This window comes from Centroberyx affinis, unplaced genomic scaffold (assembly GCF_046629955.1).
Source record: "Centroberyx affinis isolate AG114_WGS23_722 - 3 ecotype Tasmania unplaced genomic scaffold, CSIRO-AGI_Caff_v1 ptg001796l_1, whole genome shotgun sequence".
NCBI classification, from domain to species: Eukaryota; Metazoa; Chordata; class Actinopteri; order Beryciformes; family Berycidae; genus Centroberyx; species Centroberyx affinis.
The window spans coordinates 290,631-313,653 of record NW_027280186.1 but is presented as its reverse complement, the minus strand read 5'-3'; the positions used below and the strand labels follow the sequence as shown (position 1 = coordinate 313,653).

At 42.2% G+C, this 23,023-nt stretch overlaps 1 protein-coding gene across 1 annotated transcript in view; it reads right to left on the bottom strand.

The window, feature by feature from the left end:
* Positions 1–21,440, bottom strand: part of crppa (CDP-L-ribitol pyrophosphorylase A) — a 39,494-nt gene extending 18,054 nt beyond the window's left edge. The window contains exons 1-8 of the mRNA XM_071529503.1: positions 21,133–21,440; positions 19,697–19,988; positions 16,216–16,365; positions 11,573–11,677; positions 11,253–11,298; positions 9,581–9,678; positions 4,831–4,908; positions 4,259–4,351 (exon numbers count right to left, since the gene is read on the bottom strand). Of these exons, the coding sequence (XP_071385604.1) occupies positions 4,259–4,351; positions 4,831–4,908; positions 9,581–9,678; positions 11,253–11,298; positions 11,573–11,677; positions 16,216–16,365; positions 19,697–19,988; positions 21,133–21,362 (1,092 nt within the window). The 5' untranslated portion in view covers positions 21,363–21,440. The remainder of the gene's footprint in view (positions 1–4,258; positions 4,352–4,830; positions 4,909–9,580; positions 9,679–11,252; positions 11,299–11,572; positions 11,678–16,215; positions 16,366–19,696; positions 19,989–21,132) is intronic.
* Positions 21,441–23,023: the final 1,583 nt, after the last annotated feature.

Below are 23,023 nucleotides of genomic sequence, written 5' to 3'. Positions count from 1 at the left end.
TGAGTATTAAAGTGTCTCTGGTTTGGCCTGTCTAGACCGTATTACTTCATAAGAATAAGTGTCTCTTTCAACACTGGCGCCTTAGTGACATTTTTTAAATCTTTTTTTGTAAAGCACTTTGTAACTTTGTTTTGAAAGGCGCTATGCAAATAAAGTTTATTATTATTATTAGTTAGAAACAGAGAAAGTAGAGAAATATTGACAATGTGCCCGAGTTTCGCAATCGATCTGACACACATGGTACAAGGACAACAGCTCCAATTCAGTGATTAATGATCTACCATTTTTTTTTCTTTTGTAATCTTATTTCTTATTATTGTAATCTCTATTTAGCCAGAGAAGTTTGACTTTTCAGTAATACTCTGCTTCATAGGTGCAATTCCAGTTCAACTGAGGAAGTGGAATTGGGAAAAAAAACTACAGGAAACAGAATTGGAATTGAATTGAAATTTCATTAATCCAGTGAAATTCAGTGAAATTCCATGTTTTGTTTTGTTTTTTCTTACTACATATCTGAGATTACACACAGTGTTATATAGTATCAATACTGAATATCATAAAATGTTAAAGGAACCTTTCAGGTGGTATTTGATGCATAACATGTAATCGTAATCCATACATTATGATTGAACGTATTTGATTTGTTTACCTGTCTTGTATTTGATTGATAATGTTTGATTTATCTTTAGCGAGTCAAGACAAACTCTCTTAGAAGTGGAATTTCACGGAATTCAATTCTGTCTCCTGTCATTCCAATTCAAATCCAATTCTGTTTCCTTAGAGCTATTTCAAATCCAACTCCAGGGATTGAATTGGGAATCACCCTGCATTCTTAATTCAGTTCATGACTTGGCCCCAGCCTTGGTTAAAGGAGAGCAGAGCGTCTCTCTTGTACACTCTCCTTGCACAAATTTTCCCAGGCTGTTTGAGATTCGAAACCTTGATCTCCAGTCTGCTTCTCCAGCCTCCAGGCTCCCACCACCAAGACACTGTCACCCACCTGAAACTCAATTAACCCTCCGCTGATTATTGCCATGTGATCATATTTCAGACTACTGACCCAAGCCATGATAAATAACAACATATGCCATCTGACGCCCCCCTCCACCACTTTGCTGCAGAGCCACATCACTTATGAGCGTGAAATCCAGGGGCTGCTTCACGTTTCAGGTCTCATAGTCACGCCTTCCCAGACTGCACTCATGCACATTCTGACGTGACCATGAAATCCAGTTAGCCAAGGGAGTGAAAAGTAAAGTTTGTGTGATTAGTTAACAGCAGCGCTTTTTTGCTGGGGTTGTTTTTGTACTTTACGGACCCAGTGGCTCCCTGTCTGCTCTTATTAATTGCCAGTTTCTTGCTTGTTTGTTTGTATGGTATACGATGTGGTGATGTGTTATGTACTTTGCAAGTCAAATTAGCATTACAGGAACATGGAAAGAATAGAATCGCTGCACTTTAACGGCGCAAGTTATGGGAACTCGGATGTACTTCTGCTCTGTTGTGGCAGAGAGTCAATCCCACCCAAATATGGCTGAAACCCCAGCTTCTTTTTGTGTTTACATGTGTGAATCCTTGTGTGTGTGTGTGTGTGTGTTCTGATCTTTATTGAAAACTTAGCATGGCTAACACAAAACAAGGCAGGGGTTCAATCGAGTAATGCAGCGTGACATTCGCAGTGATTAAATTGGGAGTTGTTGTGTAGTGTAATTTCTGTGGAGGCACAGCAGAAATCAGCCTCCCCCCAGGTTTATTCTGCCTTATTACCTCGCACACGGCCTGAAAAGGTCAAATCTGTAAATCAGAGAAGGGTAAACCTGCTCCTTTTTTCAAATATTCAAAAGTCAATGTTTCTTGTTGGTTCAGATTTGAGCAGTTTGTTTTAGTTTCCTCTCTCTGTGTGTGCGTGTTTCTGTGTGTCGGCGTTTCAGGAGAGCGAGCGGTGAGCGAGGCCGAGCGGAGGTGGCTGCTCTCCTGGGGACGGGTTGGGTTTCCAAACAGCAACAGAGCTGCTCCAGGGACCCGAGGTGGACTACAGGTGACGTTTTTACAAGCGGAGGGGGGCGGAGGGTGGGGGTGGAGGTTTGGCTGGCCGTGTCGTACATGTACCTCGACGAAACTGAATCCGTCCTGTGCCAGATGTCTGCATTCATGAACATGCAAAGAAAAGTTCATTCAAAGTGTGGGAAATGATACGGAGACTCGCTTAACTGTGTCTCAGTCCGCCTCCAGAACACACACATGCCTAGCAGTTCATGCACTGACCGGCTTTTAAAGTGGATACAGACAACTTTTCAGCTTTCCCCCCCGTTGTCCCCCCCCTAGTGTTTTCAAGTGGTATTGTTGTTTGCGCCGCTGTCGCAAAGACAACCGGATCGCTTTCTGTTAGAGCCTAGCTCCGTGCAACAGAACAAACCATCTGTCTGCTTATCAACTCCTTGATCATAACACCAAGAAATAGTAACTTTCACCAATGCTCATTTTAGAAAGGCCACTGCAAGAAAACATGTTCTTTGTTTAGATTATCAAACGGACAATGGATCATTTGTTTGTTTCTGGCTGCTAGCGTTAGAGTTAGCTAGCGTAGCTAGCGTTAGCAACATGGTTAACGTTGCAAACGCTAGCGCTAGCAGCCAGAAGTTTGTTTCTTTTGTTCCAGAAACAAACATAGAGGTTTGTTTCTGGCTGGTCCAGCAGTAGCGTTAGCAACATGGCTAACGCTACTGATAGCTACAGGGGGAAACCTATCCTATTCCTTTTTTGGTTGCGCAATGGATGGCACTTCCTTTGTGCCGTAAATCGAGCCTTCATTCTCCCGGGAGATCGTACCCGGTGGCAGACAGAATTGCATAGTGAAAGCGAGGCTTATAGGGAACCAATCTAAACGCAGATGGTGTCATTATTCTATAGCCATTACACTGTGCAATCAACATTTACTTCATAATGATAAGTTAAAGCAAAAAAGTTGTCTATAGGGCCTTTAAGTTGATTTTCAAGGAGACGAAATGTATGGTAATACCTGATGCCTGCGCCACCATAGCCTCCTTTTTAGTTTGTACACACTAATTTGAAAATAAAGCTGCATTTAAGGCGTTCATATGTCATCTTCTCACAATAAACAAAGACAAACAGATGCAGAATGTTCATTATAATACACTTGTACTTTTAGTTATTAAATGTTCCTGTTCTGAATTAAAAAAAACATAACTTTTGGCCTGATTTTGACGTGTTAAGACCACAGACTCCTTTTTCATTTGTTCTTATTTTGTCTCCATCTTTGTTGCTAAGCGCTCATTGCTGTGGTGTTTCTGCACTGCACTTCCCACAGATCACCTGTCAATCAAACAGTGTGGGCAGGGCTTGGATGTTCTGTTGATGCCGTTTGAATTTCTGTAGGCGGCGCTCTTTTCTTTGTCTGTTCAGCCATGGTGGCTGTCGCTGTTCATGCTCATGAGTCGGAAAATGGACAATATGAAAAAAAAAAGGTGTGGATTATTACTTTAAGCAGGTGTTGTAGACAATTTGCACATTGGGCTGAGTGCATATACTGTGTGTCTTTCAAGTACTGAGTAGAAAGTTATGGGAATAAGACTGACACAGACGCTTTTACTCTGGCATGGCAGAGACGAGCCTATCCCGCAGTAATGAAACCTGGTGTGTGTGGATTTAGAGCTTTATTGGAAAGCAAGCGTAGCTAACACAAATCAAGGCAGGGGTTTAATCGAGTAATGCTGCGTGACATTTGCACTTATTAAATTGGAGTTGTTTTGTAGTTAAAAAATAAATAAATAAATAAATGAATAAAAATCACTGGATAGTCTCCCCAGATTTTTTGGCCTTATTACAGACCGTTATTTTGGCACTGCACATCAGGGTGCAAAGGTTGAATTAGAAACAAACAAACAAAAATCTGATCCTCTTCAAGGAATTATTGATCAGAATTCAAGGAAATGATTTGTTTTCTCCCTTTAACTTTGCATGCCAGTGTTGCTTTGTTGTCGACGTTGAAGCATTGATATTGGATAGCTCCTGCAAATCCCAACATCAGAGCATTCCTTGTTCTTTACTGGCTTACAGATCCGTCCTTAAAACAACACGGCCGACTCACGACAAGGCATGGAAACAGTCAGGAGAGCAGAGAGGGAAGGGGAAATCTCAATTTCGAACCATAAGGAAGGGGGTTGTGGGACGGCGTTGGACATGTGAATTCACGTGTGGCTTTTCTTACCGAACCTACAGTCTCCCTGCGTGAACTCACCCAAATGATGACCGGCGGGTGGAGAAGAGCGCGATTCGCCGCCTCCAAAGCCGCCAGCATGGCCTCCACTTCTGATAGGCAACAACCGTTAACCTACGGAGATCAGAGAAGGGGGCTGAACATTTCTACCATATTCAACAATAGATCTGAACAGTTAATACCAAGATTTTTTCTCCATGACAAATAGCAAGTTAAAGTGATGTTGATATTTGGTAGTACCTAGGGTTGTCCTGGACATGATATATCTCCAAAATCAGTGATTCTCTGTTATCTGTTGCTCCTCAAAATCTGATTTCAAAAATCACACTTCTAGCACATAAACAAATGCAAATAAAGCAGATTCTGACAATACACAGTATAAAAAAACAAGTCATTCTGCTGATTTTTTTTCAGCCAGAAAGCTACACAACCCAAGGTACTACCAAAGTTCAACATAACTTTCTAAAGTGATGCTTTCAGAAAGTCTTGGCATGTTGTGACTCAAGAGTTACTTGTGGTTCCTCCTTGGTCTAGAGTATTTACATAGCCTCGTATTCATTTCTCAGAAATTAGTCCTTAAAATAGGAACTTACAGAAACCTGGATGAAGTTCCACTCCTCCAACAGATACCTGGCGTTGTCTCCCTTCAGGTCTGGGACGACGTCCAGCTCCTGTAAGACAGAGCGCCCTGATGTTATATTAGGCGTCCTCTTGGTTGACGTTGTGCTTGTTACAGACTCTTGTGTCATAACGTTTAAAGCAGGTGCTGCAGTACCAAGGCCCGCATGCATCTGATGCAGAGCGGCTGAATCACTCCGGCGCTCAAAGGTCAAGAGCCTTCTGGTTTCTGTTTCTGCCACTTATTCAGTCATTTACTTTAGTCAGAGTACACCCACCTGCTTTCCTGTCATGAATCATTTTCTGATTAGAAAAGAGGGATAAAAATCAAAATACACTCCAGTGCTTACAGCAAGGAGTGCGCAACTGAGTGGCTTATTTCCATCAACTGTAATCAGAGGCTTATTAGAACAAATGGAAGGGATAAAAAAAGAAACCATTTCTGGGCTCCTTTATACTTCTGAACTGGCAGGAAAACCCAGTCGTATGCAAAAGCTGGGAACAGGGATCCTACACAAGCCAAGTTAAATTTCATTACACTGCAAATTGAGTCAAAAGACCACGGTGCGGCCAAGAATCGTAAAAGCTTTTTTGCTCACAGAACCAGGACATTTTAACTCCTGATCTTTCCATTCAGATTCGGCCTTGGCATACAAGTGACATGAGGCAACCGGATAGCACGCCATGTCCACCATGTCCGTTTTACATTGTTAATTTGCCTCGAATTATTCCCCGGTACTAAAATTTCACACACAGAGGAAATAAACACAGAAACAAACATCCAGAGCCTGAGTTTGACATTCAGATACAGTTGTTTTACCCATTAAAATAACAAAAGAAATTGGAAATATGAAATGGTTATGGGAAACATATGTCGGAGGGTTAATTGCTCTTGAAAGATAACTGCCTATGGCTTCAGGAGGAAAATCATTTCAGTTCGAAATGTAGATTTGCAAGGTTTAAAAAAATTTGACATGATCTAAACCAGGTTGGGCATGAAATCCCAGAGCAGGAATGTTTATTTAAATTTAGGCACGGCCTGGAGAGCCAAGAAGGCATAGAGGCTCAAGGACCAAACGACTTGAAGGACAGAAGAAAAACAGACTTTCAGAGTTCAGCACAGCAATAAACCACCCACTGATATGAATTTGAAATGTGTTACAGGGGGAAATAGCTGTATCTTAGTCATTCTGACCTGGATGGGTCTAATTTAAAACAATGTGGTGTGAAAATATAGTTATTAAAATAAAAAAAAACTAGAATATAACAAATGGTTTTGACGTTTTTATGCCGTATGACATTTTTCATGGTAGTGTAGAGTGAAGAAAGATGTTACAGATGGGAGAGACTTTATTTCACCCATTGGGCTGTGTTGCCATCAAGGTGGAAAATTAACACCAGCTAAATGTTAATGTAAATGTAAATTTTGACTGTGGCTGGTAAATTTCTCTGCTCTACCAGATATTTTGGCCTATAATTAACCAGTGCTCAGAGGTATTTCTACTCTAAAACACATTTGGCTGGTAAATCAGTGAAAGTGACTAGTGAAAGTTGGAATCCATCAGCTACTGTGACTGATGGATGAAAAAGCTTGTTGTTTCCTGGCCTGGTGGCTATTCAGCAATACTTCATGCTGCCCGTCTGAATGACAGATCCTCTTATAGGTTGAGGTTAATCGTTAAAAAAACTCAGTAACTTGATACATGTGTCTGAGGATTCTCTTTGATCTGGGCTGGATATGAGAATATTACCATACATCAAGCTCAAAGGATTAGTGATAAGGCAGAGCATGCAGAGGAGGTGGTTTGGCCTATCGCTATCAAACCCTCCCTACCTCCGTTTATGTCTTTATGTGCGCATAAAACATGCGCTTGTCTGGGCTTAGCCTTTGTTCAGAGTGCGCTGCAGCCAAATTTTTGAATAAATAATGCCTCATAATAACTTAAGTGAGGCAAAGGCAGCATAGTGTCGGACTGTAAAAACAAACTCACCATGGAGGAACTCATCCACAGGCAATTCAGGATCTCAATTCTAAATTTAAAAACTGCACAAAGACTTTAGTGTTGCACAATATTGACAAAAGAATCAAATCGGGATTGTTTTTGCTAAACATTGTGACTGGGATATGAACTTTGATGTGATATGAATTGTGTGGAGGAGATAGTAAAAAGATGCTAATGCTCACAATTTGGTCAGATTTAAGGGAATGAGAGACATACACCTTAATTTGTAGGCAGGAGATTCTTTGGGTTGTTTAGTAAACTATCTGAAACACCACTCCCTCTTAGAAAAACTGCATCCTCCTGCAATTATGCTTTGACTGATAACATACCGGTTTCTCTGTAAACATGGGTTTACATTGCATCAAATTTTCATACGATAGCACATCTGTTTGTGCTGCTTCAACTCCCTCTGTCTGTTAACATCCTGCTGAGAGAATCCCCTAATCATAATCTCACTGTGTGTCTTTCTCTCTCTCTCTCTCACACACACACACACACACACACACACACACACACACACACACACGCTGCCAAATCCTCCACCTGCACACATACTACACCAAACTGTCAGTATTCAGCACAGCTTGGGCGGCCCAACCTCGCTTATCCCTGTATTAGATTCACTTAATGGCACTGGGACAAAGGTAATTCCTCATCTTCCGCTTCTTCTTCCACTCGCCTTTCATCTCCCTCCTCCCTCCCTCCCTCCCAAAACCCCTGAAAAGGATGTATCTGGTCCCAAACACGCGCACCGGAAAACACAGCCCCACCGGCCACCTGAGCACAGACGGGAATGGTTCCAATCAGCCGATCCAAGGAGGCCGACACCGACCCCAATCCGTCTCTGGGGCCCGGTCCAGCACCGGGACAGCGAGATCCGCCTGTTTGACACCCGCTGATGAAGGACTTGGAGCGAGTTTAAAGGAGGATGAACTGTTTGGATCACGGCGGAACACGGAAACACGTAATGCGACGCGCCTTGCCCGCCCCCTTCCACTGTCAACAACTACGCCCAGGGAGTATGTACACATCGAGATTATCCAGGAAACACATAAGGAGCCATGTGGGGTGATATGTCAGCCTGGGTCACCATTTAGAAAATGAATAAAGCATTGACACATCCTAATATAGGGGATACCGCAATAGGTGAGAAATATTAGAATAAGCCACTTCTCCAAAATTAATGTGAGTGGCGGAGTGAATTGTTCCCTATAGAGGGTTAGCAGATGACGCAATGCACCCTCTGGCAGCCATATTGGAGGTCAACAGCTCTTGGGTAACGATAGCTATGAACAGTTGCTGATCATTTCCCCACTGATCTGATCGATTTTGTGTTTAACCTGTTAGCTAGCAGCTACCATCGCGTCTTCTTGTAAACACATTTTTGTGCACTAGCCAACATATCTGTTAAACATAAATGTTTGCATGTGTAGTCGTATGTTTAGAGCTGTTTAGAGATTTTGATAATCGATTAATCGGTTTGAGTAATTTTTTAAGAAAAATAAGTCAAAATTCTCTGATTCCAGCTTCTTAAATGTGAATATTTTCTGGTTTCTTTACTCCTCTATGACAGTAAACTGAATATCTTTGGGTTGTGGACAAAACAAGAAATTTGAGGACGTCATCTTGGGCTTTGGGAAACACCATTTTCTGACATTTTATAGACCAAACAACTAATCGATTAATCTAGAAAATAATCAACAGATTAATCGACAATGGAAATAATCGTTAGTTGCAGCCCTACGTATGTTAACATTAACTTCAGCTGCTTTGCTAAATTAGCCTGCGGGCTAGTTAGCTAGCTAACAGCCTATTTTTATGATTTCTTTAACCTTTTTTATCCAGGGAATGTTGATGGAGAAACCATTTTCAGCAATGTCCGGCTTCACATTCATGCATTTACATAAGAGCTGCCCAATATGACACAGTTCTCTCCTGTTGGCCATTGAGCAACTCCACTGGAGCAACTGGCGGTTAAGTGGCTTGCTCAAGGGAACCTCAACACTGTTGTTGTGGGAGGGGAGAGCATTTTTCATTTACTTTAACTGCAGTGAGTGTGCTTCTCCAACCTCTGAGCGGTCTGTGCTGTCAGATTCAATATCTGAGAACGTCGATCTGCTCTGTTTTGCACATGGATACTGTTTTCCATTGACTATTTACAATAATTTAACAAACTGAACGGAGGATGTGTGCAATGTGGACCTCAGGCAGCATGGGAAGTTGAATCACCAAACAAACAAAAAAAAAGATTCAGAGTGAAAGGGAAGGATATGCACTGTGGTGGGACAGTGTGGGAAGCTGGGAGCTCGTCAGCTCCGACCAGGCTGGAGGTGGTGGGAGGAGGTAAGAACTCATCACTAAACACTCAATTAATCAAGCCAATTCCCATGGCACGGGAAATATGACTGCCATCTGCTCTCCTTCATGCAGGGGAGTGAGAGGTGGAGGTTGGAGATGGAGGGAGGAGGAGGAGGAGGAGAGTTGCAGAGCATGGATGTCCCAGACAGGCTCCATTAGAGGTCTGACCGCAGATGGCAAGTCTCACCGCCGGGCCACCCAAGTGGAGCTCACATGGGCTTGTGGGGGATTCGAGGTACGGGACGGGAGTCAGGGATAGGGAGATAGGGGGATATACACATGGTAAACTCATGAAGATCCTCCGCAGTGTTGTCATCATCATCATTATAATCATCATCACAACTGTCACTGTTCACACTCGTACCATGTCCAAAGCTCCCATCGCCTTCTGGACTGCGTCAGCCAGCGCCGCAGCCTGTGCAGATCCACCTGTGATAACGCAGGCCGACCGCGAGAGAGTCTCTGAAAGAGGAAGACACGTTGGGTAGCTGCAAACTTCTGTTAGAAAGCAATGCTATTTAACTTTTCAACACTGGGAGCATATTTGCATGAAGACAAATGGGCAAAGCTTTGTGCCACAAATCTCCTAGCAACCACATCTGGTGCCATTACTGGCTGTGCACAAATAATGGTTAAATGCATAACAGCCAGGCTAGAAAAAGAGTCACCTGAAAAAGATTGTTGTGATGGTGTGGGTGTAGGTAAATTCTGTAATAATAGTAAAATAAATAGAATAGTCTGATAAGGTTGATTTGTTTCCAAATGTACAGGAAACTGTCTTGTCTTTAGCCCTAGTCTCTACTCCACAGCAGTCTGAGTTGTAGCTTGAGAGGAGTCAGCTCAGTTAACCTGAACAAACTGTTAGCTAGATAACTAGCCAGCAGGCTAATTAGCAAAGACACATGTTAATGTTAACATGCAGCTACTTTAACACTAGCTTGTACTAGACACGTTAGCTAGCTTCATGTGGTTCCCCATGGTCAGAAAAAGTTGCTAGATTTGTTGTCACCTTTGAGAAATAAAGTCACCGGGGGGCTGAAAGCTCGCTAAATATAGCAACAAAGTTGCCAACTTGGCAACGGTTTACAACAAGACAATGATGGTTAACTGAACACTATGGTTAGCTAGCTAACAAGGTGACATTATCTAAACACATTATCTAAATATTGATTAGCTGTACCAGTGGTGAAATGATCAGTTCCTTGTCAAAAACAGCACAGAAAGAAAGTAATGTGTAATGAATTGTATTGAGATGGACAAGTTGTACGTTTAGAAACACAATCAGTTGTTCACAGCCACTGTTGCAAAGAGCTGATGATGACCTCCAATATGGCCGACAGAGGGTGCATTACGTCACCTACAAGTCATCGATTGAGAAATCACACACACAAACACACGCCTCTACAGGATACACACAGGCACGTGCATAGCCTACATACATGCACGCATACACACACACACACACACACAGAAACACTGACACACACTCTTTCTCACACTGACAGATGTGAGAACTTTTTTTTCCATGTCTTCTCCAAAAACACACAATGAATTCATTCACATCAGAGGCTCAATCACTGTGAACCTTATGTCATCATCAAGCAGGTAGTTGTTGGTCCAGGTGCTGGCAGAGGTGAAATATAGGGCCGTGTTTATTTCCATTTCTCTGATTGTGATAGTCTTCCTTGTCCCGACTTGCTCACCGTAGTATTCACAGACGGCATACACCCCCGCTATTCTAACCAACCCAAACAATGCTACAAAGACTCTCTTCCTCTGGGTACAATGAGGGACTATTTTGGTTCAATGTGGTCTATTCAATTCTAACCCTAGACTACCTCACAAAAAGAGACAAAACAATCTCTTAAGGTCCCTACATCGCTCATTTCTGACCATTTTACCTGTCTGAGAAGAGCTACAGCCTTTTGCCTTTCATGTAATCATATATTTAACATATGCACATAGAGGCAATGGGATGAAAAGGTCTGCTATACTCTGTGCGTACACAGTATAGGGATGATAAAGAGGGAACTCACCTTTGATAATGGATTCTGCAGCAGCCAGATCTCGTTTGTAGGTTACCTAGAGGACAAAACAACTTAATGTTACAAGATACACACGTTCCGATACAGGATTCAGTACAGTACATTTACTTTTAAACTCATTTCCAAAAACCACTTCTGGATGTCACATTAAATGCATCAATGTTTCCTCTTTTGCCAGCACTCATCACTTTTGATATGAGAGCTTTCTTTGTGCCCATATGATAAATCGGCAAGGAGCGTACAGCTGCGCTAGCAAAATGTCACCAGATCCGCCGTCCCAAAAACCCAAACCGGGCCCCTGGCTAGCTCACCTTCCACAGCGTTGGCGGACCCTCGATGAGCTTGGCATTGGTGCCACAGTACTGCAGAGCCAGATGGAGACACTCGGTGCCAAACTCAAAGTCTGACTCACTGCACTGAGGAGAGGACACAGGAGACGTGGGGCTGTTGACAATTGTTGACAACAATGTATTTCCATCACGCTCAGTGTAACTACACAGTAAACGTTGTTCCACTGCACTGCTGGACTCGCACCTACTTCAAGTCTTTATTTCCCACCAGGGGAAATTCGGTTGCAGCCAGGAGAAACATACAAGAATCATTATAAATATATCACAAACATTACCACACCAGCAGAAAAACACTATATAAAACACTGAAACACAATGGGTCACAACCGAACACATACAGGAGATTTCAGATTGATAGAAGGCTATGCAAAATATCCCACAGGCAAGAAAGTGCAAGAGATAGTTATTTGTGCAAATTCAGCTTATCAACGGCTGTGCAAACAAAGGAGACTCTGAATCTCTCTGTCCTATGATGAGATGTCACGCCACACTATACATGTGCACTTAGTGATAGACTGGTTTTCTGTATGTGGAGTGACATGTATAGTCCACTGTCTACTGTACAGTGGATATTATAAGTCTGCACACCCTTTGAACTTTGCTCTTTTTATTGCCTTCAGGCTGGACAACCCATTAAATAAATTAATTTGGAAATAGTGACCAGCCAAATCAAGGTGAAACTAAAAGGCCACTCATTTCTGACAATGTATGGAAAACCAAATGGAATGAAAAATGGAATGGAAAACCAAAACACCTTGGTGTACACACTGTCTCCACCCGCTTCAATTGATATTTAATAGTTACACCCTTTGCTTCAATATCAACATTAAGCCTGTTTGGAAAGGTCTCTGCTAAATTAGCACATCTGGATTTAGGAATTTTCTCCCATTATTTTGTTCAGAATAGTTCAAGCTCAGTCAAATTACAGTGGGACCTGCTGTGCACTCTCCTGTGTAGGTCAGTCCACAGATTTTCTAGAGCTCTGACAGGGTAATCCCAGGATACTGATCCTTTTTTTTCAGCCATTCCTCAGGTGATTTGGCTGTGTGCTTCAGATCGCTGTCATGTTGAAAGATGAAATTCTTCTTTAACTTGAAATTTTTGCAGATATTTCCCCCCAAAATATCTTGGTTTCTGAAGGCTTTCATGTCCCCCTCTATTGTGACCAGAGCCCCTGTCCTAACTGAGGAGAAACAGGCCCATCGCATGATGCTGCCACCTCCATGTTATTCAGCTGATACCGTTCCCTTTGAACGATGTACTGTGTTGGCTCTGCGCCAAACTTCTTATCTTTTGGAATTAAGATAATAAAGTTCTACCTTGGTTTTTTCAGGCCATAAGACATTTTCCCACACGGTTTTGAGGACTGGCTGTGGATAATCTTTTTCCCCTACACCACAGCTCAGAATTGTGGAGAAGACATAAAATGACTGTTCCTATATATTCATGGAGCAGCCAGACTCTAACATACAGTCCTGCAGTTGTTTTACGGTCGCTGTTGGCCTCTTGGTTGCTTCCCTGTTGAGCTTCATCCTTCCAAAGTCATCCATCTTGGAGGAACGGCCTGATCTAGGCGAGATGTTCCCATATTTTTTACACTTCTTCATTATGGTCATCAATGTGTTTTATGGTCTTCAGTGTGTTTTCTAGAGTGAATCTAAGGCCTTTGAAATCTTTTTATTTCCCTCTCCCACTCTGAACCCACTCTGAACAATATGATCTTGACGATCTTGTGTTGGCTCACGATCCATGCTTGTCTCTGCACACTGACGAACACGATGCAACAAAGAAACCTTCAAGGAAATCCTGGGTTTACTGTAAATGAGCTAATTAGACTTTAGTTGATTTCAGGTGAAGACAAATTTTGTATGTGATAAATTAAATCTTAGCACAATCACATGGTCGTGCATACTAATGTCTAGCCTTTTGTTTTTACTGGCTACTACATCCATATTAAAATGAAAAAAGGCTAATCACATTGGTTTTCATTTCAGGCCTCAAGGCAGTAAAAAAAAAAGAGAAAATTTGAAAGGGTGCACAGATAGCTATTGAATGTGAAGTCCTGCTGTCTCTGTACCAGCATGTACTGTGAGTTGTTGATAGTCTTCCTGCACCAATCTCTCCAAGACCAATTCCTGCAGATTTATTGTACCAACAAGCATTTATTAAGAAGGTCGTGCTCTGACCCACTGCTGGGAAAACTCAGACAGAATCAGATCGCGGTCTCTGTTGATCTCATGGAGGTTTGGATTGAGGCGATGAGCTCATACGGTTTAAGATACAGTCAGGAGAACAAAGACAAAATCTTGCTACCTGAGATTATATGTGGGTAATATTTTATCGCGCTATAAAAGAGAGGGGTCTCTTTTTTTTTCTCAGGAACCCTGGAACTGAAGAGAGAAATTACAGGAGAAATCCGCTCTCGGTCTTGTGGTAATTTAACCTTCAGCATTTTCTCCCGGTACAAAAGCCTTCACTGGGGACTGGATAAAGTGTCTCCCCCTTTGTCTTTTCAGCCCTAAGTTCTGCCAGCCTCAATGGATGTCAAGCTGCAAATGTGCCGCTCTCGCTGATTTTTCATGAACATGTCCTACAGTGCTAACCTGACAGACACCTTACACTTTCCCTTCTTTTGAAGGACCGAAGAGGAGGCGACGAGCGGGAGGAAGAGGGGGGCGCAGTCTCGACCTACCCTGCGCTCCTCTTTTTCACCTCACCGCTAACTGCAGCATCCCCTCCCAATTTGTCTTAATTTTTGCAGTTTGACTGGCCTTGACACTGCAGCATAAATGTGAGCTCATTTTCTGAAAACGGCAAAAGCCAAAACCAACAGCGCTCCAAAGCAATCTGAAAATCCGCCATGTGCCAGGAATAAAAATAACTGCAGACAAATGGGGCTCCAATTGGAGGCATACTTTAGCTCTTAGCTCAAAGCTTCCTGTGTCCTTCAAAAACACTGCTATCCCAAGAACCATCTAATGGAGTCAAGGTTGAAATAGCAAAGCCTGAAGTGTCTGAAAAATAAATAGGGTAAATTTCTGCAACCCGAGTTCCATGGTTTTAAGGAGGCTTGTATTAGCTAGCCACATCTTACCAATAAGCCCCTGCTTTAGGTTAAGAATCGGCACATTTATGGTTTAAGTCGGTGGATACATTTCTTCAATTTTTCCAGGTACAAATATTAAACCCTGTAAACTGCTCAGATCATTAATCGGAACACACTGAGATTTTCCATGTAACTTCAATACTCTGTCACCATTTTCTCCAGCTAATCCTTTGTTCACTTTTGTTCCACAGACCGATCTGCTGCAGTGTGGCGGACTACATTAATGTGTCATTTCTTTCCCACACATAATCGAGGCGCAGTGAAAGTGATAGCACCCACGCCGCAAACTCCCTCAGCATGAAACCCTGCAGGTTCTGGCACATCTGCTGAACAATGAAGGACTGTAAAGGCCCGTTATGATGTATGAGAACCATAAAGTCCTTTGTCATCCTTGCGGCATCGTTTTTAAAAGGGCATAAATCTCAACCCAACTGTCATTTCATAAGATTTGAGAGACCTTTCACAGCAATTACTTGACACTAAGAGTTAGCAGCACGGGCCTGCAGGACTGCTGCTCGAAATATCCATCCTGTAGTATTTTGTCCTCCATTTACAGATGTAGCCATGGTAGAAGTCCCATGGCATGCGTTCTGGACTAATGCTGCACTGCTGCTCCAGCCCCGAGAGGAACTGTTTGGAAAAATGTCAGGTTTTGCGTTGTCAGAAGTTACACAGAATGGTTAGTACAACATACTTACTTGGTTGCACTGTATAACATCCAAGAAAGGATAATAAATGATGAGGATAAATGCATACAGGTGGAATTCCCAGATGGCTTCCACTCTACTGTTTCTCTAACAGTAAGTGAGGATCGCTTTGCTGTCAGTGGAATCGAGAGGGGAGGTATCAATCTTTGGGATTAATGTCTCAATCAATAATATCCATTCTAATACTTTCTTTATAAAGCTCTCAGATACTGGTGAAATCTTGTTGCATAACTACAAGTCCCGCCCTGTCTGCCTGTCTTCTCCCAGAATATTTCATCACCACTACATACGTCAAATACAAGGCTTCACAAGGGAACTGAATGCAAATTAGGACTCTGGTCAGGTTAGCCCCGATCCTTCTTTCTCTGTTTTGTAAGGGAGAGAACATCAGATCAAACTGCATGCTGACATTTCAAGGTTTCAAGGTTGCATTTGGCAACTTCGCTCGTTGGCGGCTCCAAATGGCAGCGAGAAGTAAACGTTTGAAAGCTGTTTCAACTTCAGTAACGTCAGCAACCTGCACACAGCAAGCTCATATTTACCGACCCGGCCGGTCTGTGACGCTTTAGACCAAAGGAAACCAAAGAGATGAGAGAGAGGAAAAGAGCTAATGTTGGTGAGTCCAGATTTCTCTGCTGCTGTTTAGGAGCCAGTGTGTATTTTGCGCTTTGACAGAAGGATTTATGGGAATTGGAGGCAAAAACAAATGAACAGTTACCAACCTGCAAAATGTACAGGGCAGCTTTAAAAGTACTCAGTTACTTAGTGCAGCTTTAAAGAACATGCCCTACCCTTTGATAGGCTTGATAGATGACGTCATACGTGAATCCCTGAGGCATCTCACTGGCCCGGTACCTGGCTCGCTCCAGAGAGTGGTCCAGGTAGCCCTCCGATGTGGTGGCTATCACCGTGGAAACAAGAGGTCGGATAGCTCCCGCTGCCTTGGGGGAATAGACAGGAAAAAATAACTATTCCTTATGTAGGTATGAATAAATTTTACATTGAAATACAGAGAGACAGACAGCTAGATCCAAGTCCTACTCCTAAACTAGCACCTTGAAGAAGTGACGACCGGTCAAAATGTTCACAGTGTTGTCACTATGAAGGTCTAAACCTCAAACTGGTTCTCATAAGGATAGAAAACCATGTAAAACACATATACACACACCTGAGGCTGCACAATTAATCACTTCTAATCACGTGTTGAGATTTTAGCTTCCACTAGTAACAAAAATTAACCATATGGCATTACGGCAATATTGAAACATTTCTTTTCACTCTGAATGTCCGCTGTGGTTGAAAATAGTCAGGATTTTGACATAAGATGCCAAATGTGCAGTAAAATAATTCTGCATCTCATATTATTAAGACTAATAATCAGATTAATGACACTTATTACAATATCATACAACATAACTACTATATGACGGTATGTCAGTCTGGAAGAAGAAAAGCGGATTTGTTCAATGTGCTGTTTGACTGATACAGAAAATGAGTTTCACTTTGTTTTCTATTGCCCTTTTTACTGGGAACTGTGCAATACTTTGTTTGGTAAGATAAAAACAGATATTGATTTTGTAAATATGGATGATGCACAAAGATTGAGTTGGCTGTTCGAAACATTTAGATTATCTAGTTACCTGGAGAAAGCCTGGGAGATGAGAAAAAAAGCTCTTTATCAAGATAAACTGTAAGTTTGTAGCAGTTGTTTTCAGTGTATTGTTCATTTGAAACCTATCATTTCAAATATGTTATTTGAAAGAATATAGTAGTACTTTATAATGTGGTAATTTATTTTATTTTATTTTTTTGCTCTTATATGTATCACTGGAAGATGTATGTTTTGTAAAATGGTGGTGTCCTGTAATGTGGGATGGGCCAGATGTTTGGCATGACACAGAAATAAAAAATAAACTAACTACTATAATTTTAGCCAGAATTGTGCCTACACCTTTCAAAGAGAAAGTAATTCCCCGATCTCGCCATGTCTGTATAGTAACAATAAATCCATCTCAACCATCACAGCTTGTGCACACAATATATTTTCCTTCCCTCTCTTGGAAATTCCAAATAATCAACATTTCTGCGATAGTGTTCTCATCTAACCATAGCATGATTGAAGACGAAGTGGTCGGCGGTGCCAGAAGCAGCCGACCGCCCGCCAGCGAGCGAGTGAGCGAGCGAGCGAGTGAGCGAGCGAGCAAGGGAGTGAGCGAGTGCGGGCGAAACGGCTCGCAAATGAAATGAAAGCAAACATGTGTTCTGCGTGTTACACATGATGTTAAAATCAAAATTAATCTGCTGCTCTTTGGTGGAGACAGGCGGTCTGTCATGAGCACGGATACTGGCAAGATAATGAAGACCAGACCGCATGCTGTGAAAGTTCATCACACACACACACACACACACACACACACACACACACACACACACACACAGGGGAGGGCCTCAGTAACACACCATAAAGCTGGCCCTATGTCAAAAAGCCCTTGCTTTGTTCGCAACCTGTGTGACCTGCATTCAACAACGTCTTCTCCCAGCCAGTGAGGCTCAACAATGAATCATTATGAAACTAATCTGCAAGTGTCTTCGTCAGAGGAACCATGACAGCGGCCCAAATGTTTTCCATCTATCATTGATGAAATAAACGCTACCACCGGGAGCGCTGGATCTGTCAATCTGATAAACAGTTTATGAAAAGATGGAAAGACTGTGTGTGAGTGTGTGTGTGTGTGTGTGTGTGTGTGTGTGTGTGTGTAGGGAGTTGGGTAAGAGGGGGTAAGCTTATGGTGCCATGTAACGTTTGTTTTCTTTGGTCCGAACCAGAGTGGAAATTGTACTTTGTTGCATTTTAGTATTTTGGTTTGTTTAGGTTCACACTGTCCAATGACAAGCGAAGCAAGGCTTGTAAACAAAAGTCACATGGACTCACAAGCAGCTTGTTTATTGGACGAGGTTGGTAACCTGTGATTCTGCCAGGTTAGAGATTTTGGCAATGAGAGGAGGCAAAACAATTCCTGTTCCAGTCCCTGTAACTTTAGCTAAGCGTGATGGACTTGTCTGCACTCTTCGCCCTAATTGACCTTCTCTGGTGTTCATACCAGGTAAGAACTCATATAAATAGCTGAATATGAGCATCAGACTGCAGTTTGTTATACTAGGCTTTCCAACATGAGGAACTGCTGGCTATCTGTCTCCTTCTACCCATAATTCCTTGTGTTTTCGGGTTGTTTCCTGTAGTTGGTTCAGATGACGTTCTCACTCTTAATGAACCGCACCGCAGTTCTCTCATTAGAGGACTGAGACTCACATTGTCAGGCGTCTCGGTGCCATTATTTAGTGCCACCAGATAGGGCTGGGCGATAATTCAATATTATCGTTTATCGTCTTTCAGTGGAATCATATCGTGATGATATGAAGATATTTTAATATCGTGACACACATTTCTGCTGTCTAAATTGATGATGACAAGCAAATTTTACTTAAAAACTCTCATAAAATGAGGTATGGTAGGAATATTATTTGAATATTTCTGTTTTGTTTGACATCACACCAAACATTACCATTCGGTTCAATGAGATGAACATTAATTTGATTATTTAACGTGATTTTGCATACATGAACTATATCGTGATATATATTGATATCGAGAGAAATCCTTATGATTATCGTGATATTGATTTCAACCATCTCGCCCAGCCCTACCACCAGAGTTCAAATATCATTGTTCTCACCTGGACAAATGAACAGAACAAAAGGAGTAAATAGTTTGACTAAACTCTTCCAAATACACTTGGTGTGAACGCAGCCTTAGACTAGACAGAGCAGCAAGGTTTTGGAGGGATTTGAACTTGCATTAGACTAGTGGTTCTCAACGTGGGGTCCGGGGACCACCAGGGGTCCTTGAGGGGGTTCCAGGGGGTCCCCAGCAAATTGATGAATTATTAAACTTCACCATTATTTCATTTACAAGAAATTAACTCAATTAGAGAATGTAGAAGAATGACAGTTTTGGTCATAGTTTCACTGTTATCTCTCTACCTACAATACAGATAGTCATGGAATTCTGGACAAAATCATATCTAACAATAAAAATATTCTCAGATTTGAGTCTGAGAGACAAAATCTCATCAAATGGAGGTCCGTGGCTCTAAGTTGTGCTAATTTAGGGGTCCTTGATATGAAAAAGGTTGAGAATCACTGCATTAGACCAAGCCCGTATCGCTCCAAACACCCAGGTGTTATAGGGATTTGAACATGTACTCTACCAACCCCTTGCTCCTTGGCAGCCGTGGCGATCTTGTACAGGAAGTCCTCCTCCACAAAAGGCCGCACGGCGTCATGGATGATGACCACCTTCGGTCTGACGGGCCCTGCCGGCCCCTCCTCCCCCTCCGCCTCCGCCTCGCCGAGAGCCCGGACCCCGTTGAATATGGAGCGGTGGCGGGTGGAGCCGCCTTGCACCACACGGACTTTGCTGTGCCGGAAGCGCTGGACGATGTCCGTCATCAGGTCCGTGCTTTCTTTGGCAACAACTACGACGACGCTCTGGATCCACGACACCCTGTCAAAACACACCGGGCATTCAACTTCTGTTTGGTAACGTGATGATTCAGACTGGACAGTGCTGCAGTGGAGGGAAGGTAAGCAGACCCACCTGTTTATATACTGTATATCCACTAGTTAGCTTACTGCCATATTTAGTGCTGAAACGATTAGTCGATTAATCAACTAGTCGATCAACAGAAAAGTAGTTGATTATAATTTTGATAATCGATTAATCGTTTTAGTCATTTACCAAGTAAAGATACCAAACATTTACTGGTTACAGCTTCACAAATGTTAAGAGTTGCTGCTTTTCTATGTTTCATATCATTATAAAATTAATACTTTAAAGGTTTTTTGGCTGCTGGTCAGACTAAGTAAGACATTTTAAGAGTCACTTTGAACTTGTAATGGGCATTTGTCATTATTTTGGACATTTTATAGACTAATAGACTAATTATAGATTAATCAATTAGTCAAAACAATAATCAATAGATTAATCGATAATGAAAATAACCATTACTTGCAGCCCTAGCCGTACTACATGACCTGCAGGATTCATATCATTGCATTACATTTTAGGCATTTAGCTTTCCCAGAGCATCTTACAGAGACCGAGCAGGTGTTCTGGGTCAGGCTCAAACACACTTCAACAGGACACCGGTGACCTTTGACCTTCCATTGCTGGGACCCTCTCTCTCTCTCTAATCACTGGGCCACACAAGCAGCATCCCTTCCCTTCTTTACTCTCAGGATGTTTTGCTGCATTCATTTCCTACCAAGACGTAAACACTGACAACTAGCTGAGAGACACATCTGATTATAAACACTAGTTGTTGTCATACTACCATGGCCATGCGGTGAAGATAAAATACTGTAAACATCCACCTTCTCACCTAAAGAACTGTTAATATGGAGTATGAAGCCTTAACACTTACGTCTCTATCTGCATAACATAAAAATTGCATGAGCAGCATTCAATTTGCCTGCACAAATAAATCAGACAGTGCTTAACTTGTTAAATTTGAACACACTTCTTGTCTTGGTGAAGCATTTGTCTCCATGTCCCTACTGTCACTGCACTTGTACCTTTACCTGGATATGATGAGAAATAAGGAATATTATATGGCAGGTTGTATCCTATCATTTTATCCTTTGCCTACCTCTCGAAAGCCTGTATCGTGTAGCTTATGAGCGGCCTGTTGAGAAACGTGCAGAACTGTTTTGGTGTCTGCAGTCCGGTTCTCTCTCCGGTGCCACCGGCTGGAAGAACCGCAGCCACCGGGAAGTCTACTCTGCGTTTCCCCGGCTTGTGGCTGCTCATCCCGGCCTCGCGGGCTGGGAAAAGCCCCGGATCCCCCGGCCTGTCCGCGTCACCGTTTCCCCTCTGCATGATCAATAGATCAGTTCACTGATCTGAGGTCAAGGCAGGTCATCCCCAAAGTTGTCCATTCCCATATCCATGTGTCGCCGAAACGATGGGCGGAGTCTCGAGGTTGGTGGCAACGTGGATGAGATTTGGAAAGATTTGTGAAGCTAGCCAGAAGAAAACGCAATACCTCCGGTTACAACTTTCAAAATAAAACCTTTACTATTTAACGTGTTGCAACAGTGGAAAATAATGTGCCATTTACAGAAGAATGGGAAGTGCTTCTTTAGTCTATAGCCTTAATGATTTAAGGCTCTTCTAATTATTTAAATGTGAATAGTTTCTTTCAATGCTGATTCATCTGGCCTAAATGAAGCTCTGTGGAAAGATAGCACTGCTGTGTATATATATATAACAAACTTGAAACTTTATCACAAGCATGTCTCAAAGAACTTTACAGAGAATGGGCCTAACTAGATCTAACTGATCAACAATCAACAACATAACAGAATGATATGGGACAAACATCAGGAAGAGCAAAACACACAAAAACAGATTATCGCAAACATAACAGCCTACCTGTTCTACGTAGCCTAACCTACTCAGCACCACCAGCCTTAGACCCTCAATGCACACAAGGAAAAACCTCCATTAAAAAACCTTGTTAGGGGAAAAAATGGAAGAAACTTTGGGCAGGCCGAGGCAAGGTCCTGCAGGTTTTTGTTCCAGCTCTACTCTTCCACACCTGATCCAATTAAGGGTTACACACTTTAATGCCTACACTGTTCAGGTAGATCTGTTTTTACTGCTCAACCAATCAGCATTAAGGCCTTAATTGGATCGGGTGTGCAAGAGTAGAGCTGGAACTAAAACTTGCAGGACAGTGAAGACTTGAGGACTGGATTTGGAAACACTGCCCCAGGTTGATTGTTTCCTTTAAAGGGGTTCATGTCATGTGTCCATTGTGCCTGCTGCAAGGTTTAAAGTGTTACATAAAGAATATATTTAAATTAAAAAAAAAACTTTAGTAAATAAAAATACAATTGTTTTTTTCCCCCAAAATGTCCCATTCACAGCATGTATGCAGAGCCATATAGGCTTATGCAAGATGCCATACATATGTAGAGAGCTGCCAAGGATTCACTCAAAAAACAAAACTTATACCAGAAAACTTGGTCTGCTGCCTTGAAACTTTCCATTTTAACCCATAGCAGTGATGTAATTGCTCCTAGAGGCTATATAATAGGGTCCTCAAGTAGTACACGTAGTTAAAGACTGAAAGAAAAAAAAACGTACAATTATACTTGCGGTATAAATAAATAAAATGAGAGGAAAATAAGATGCAGTGTTGGTGTACAGGATGGGGGTGAGGACCAAACTGGGCTATCATTTTGTGTTCATCAGTTTTACTATAGCCTACTTACTTTATTCAGCACCTCAGCCTGCACTGTGGGATGCTGTATCATTTGTCTGGCTGATGGGAGGAGTTTGTAGATGTTGTTCAGGATGTGAGTAGGGTCTGCTGGGATTTTCAGACCATATTATTAGTAGTAGTAGTAATATCAAGAGCGAAAATGTGAGCTTTTATTTTGAAAGTGAAATTATGTGATTTCCGATTTTATTCCAGCTATCTTTTTATAGCTTGACGTGTCTTTAAACAGGATTTCTGCAGCTGCTACACGGAG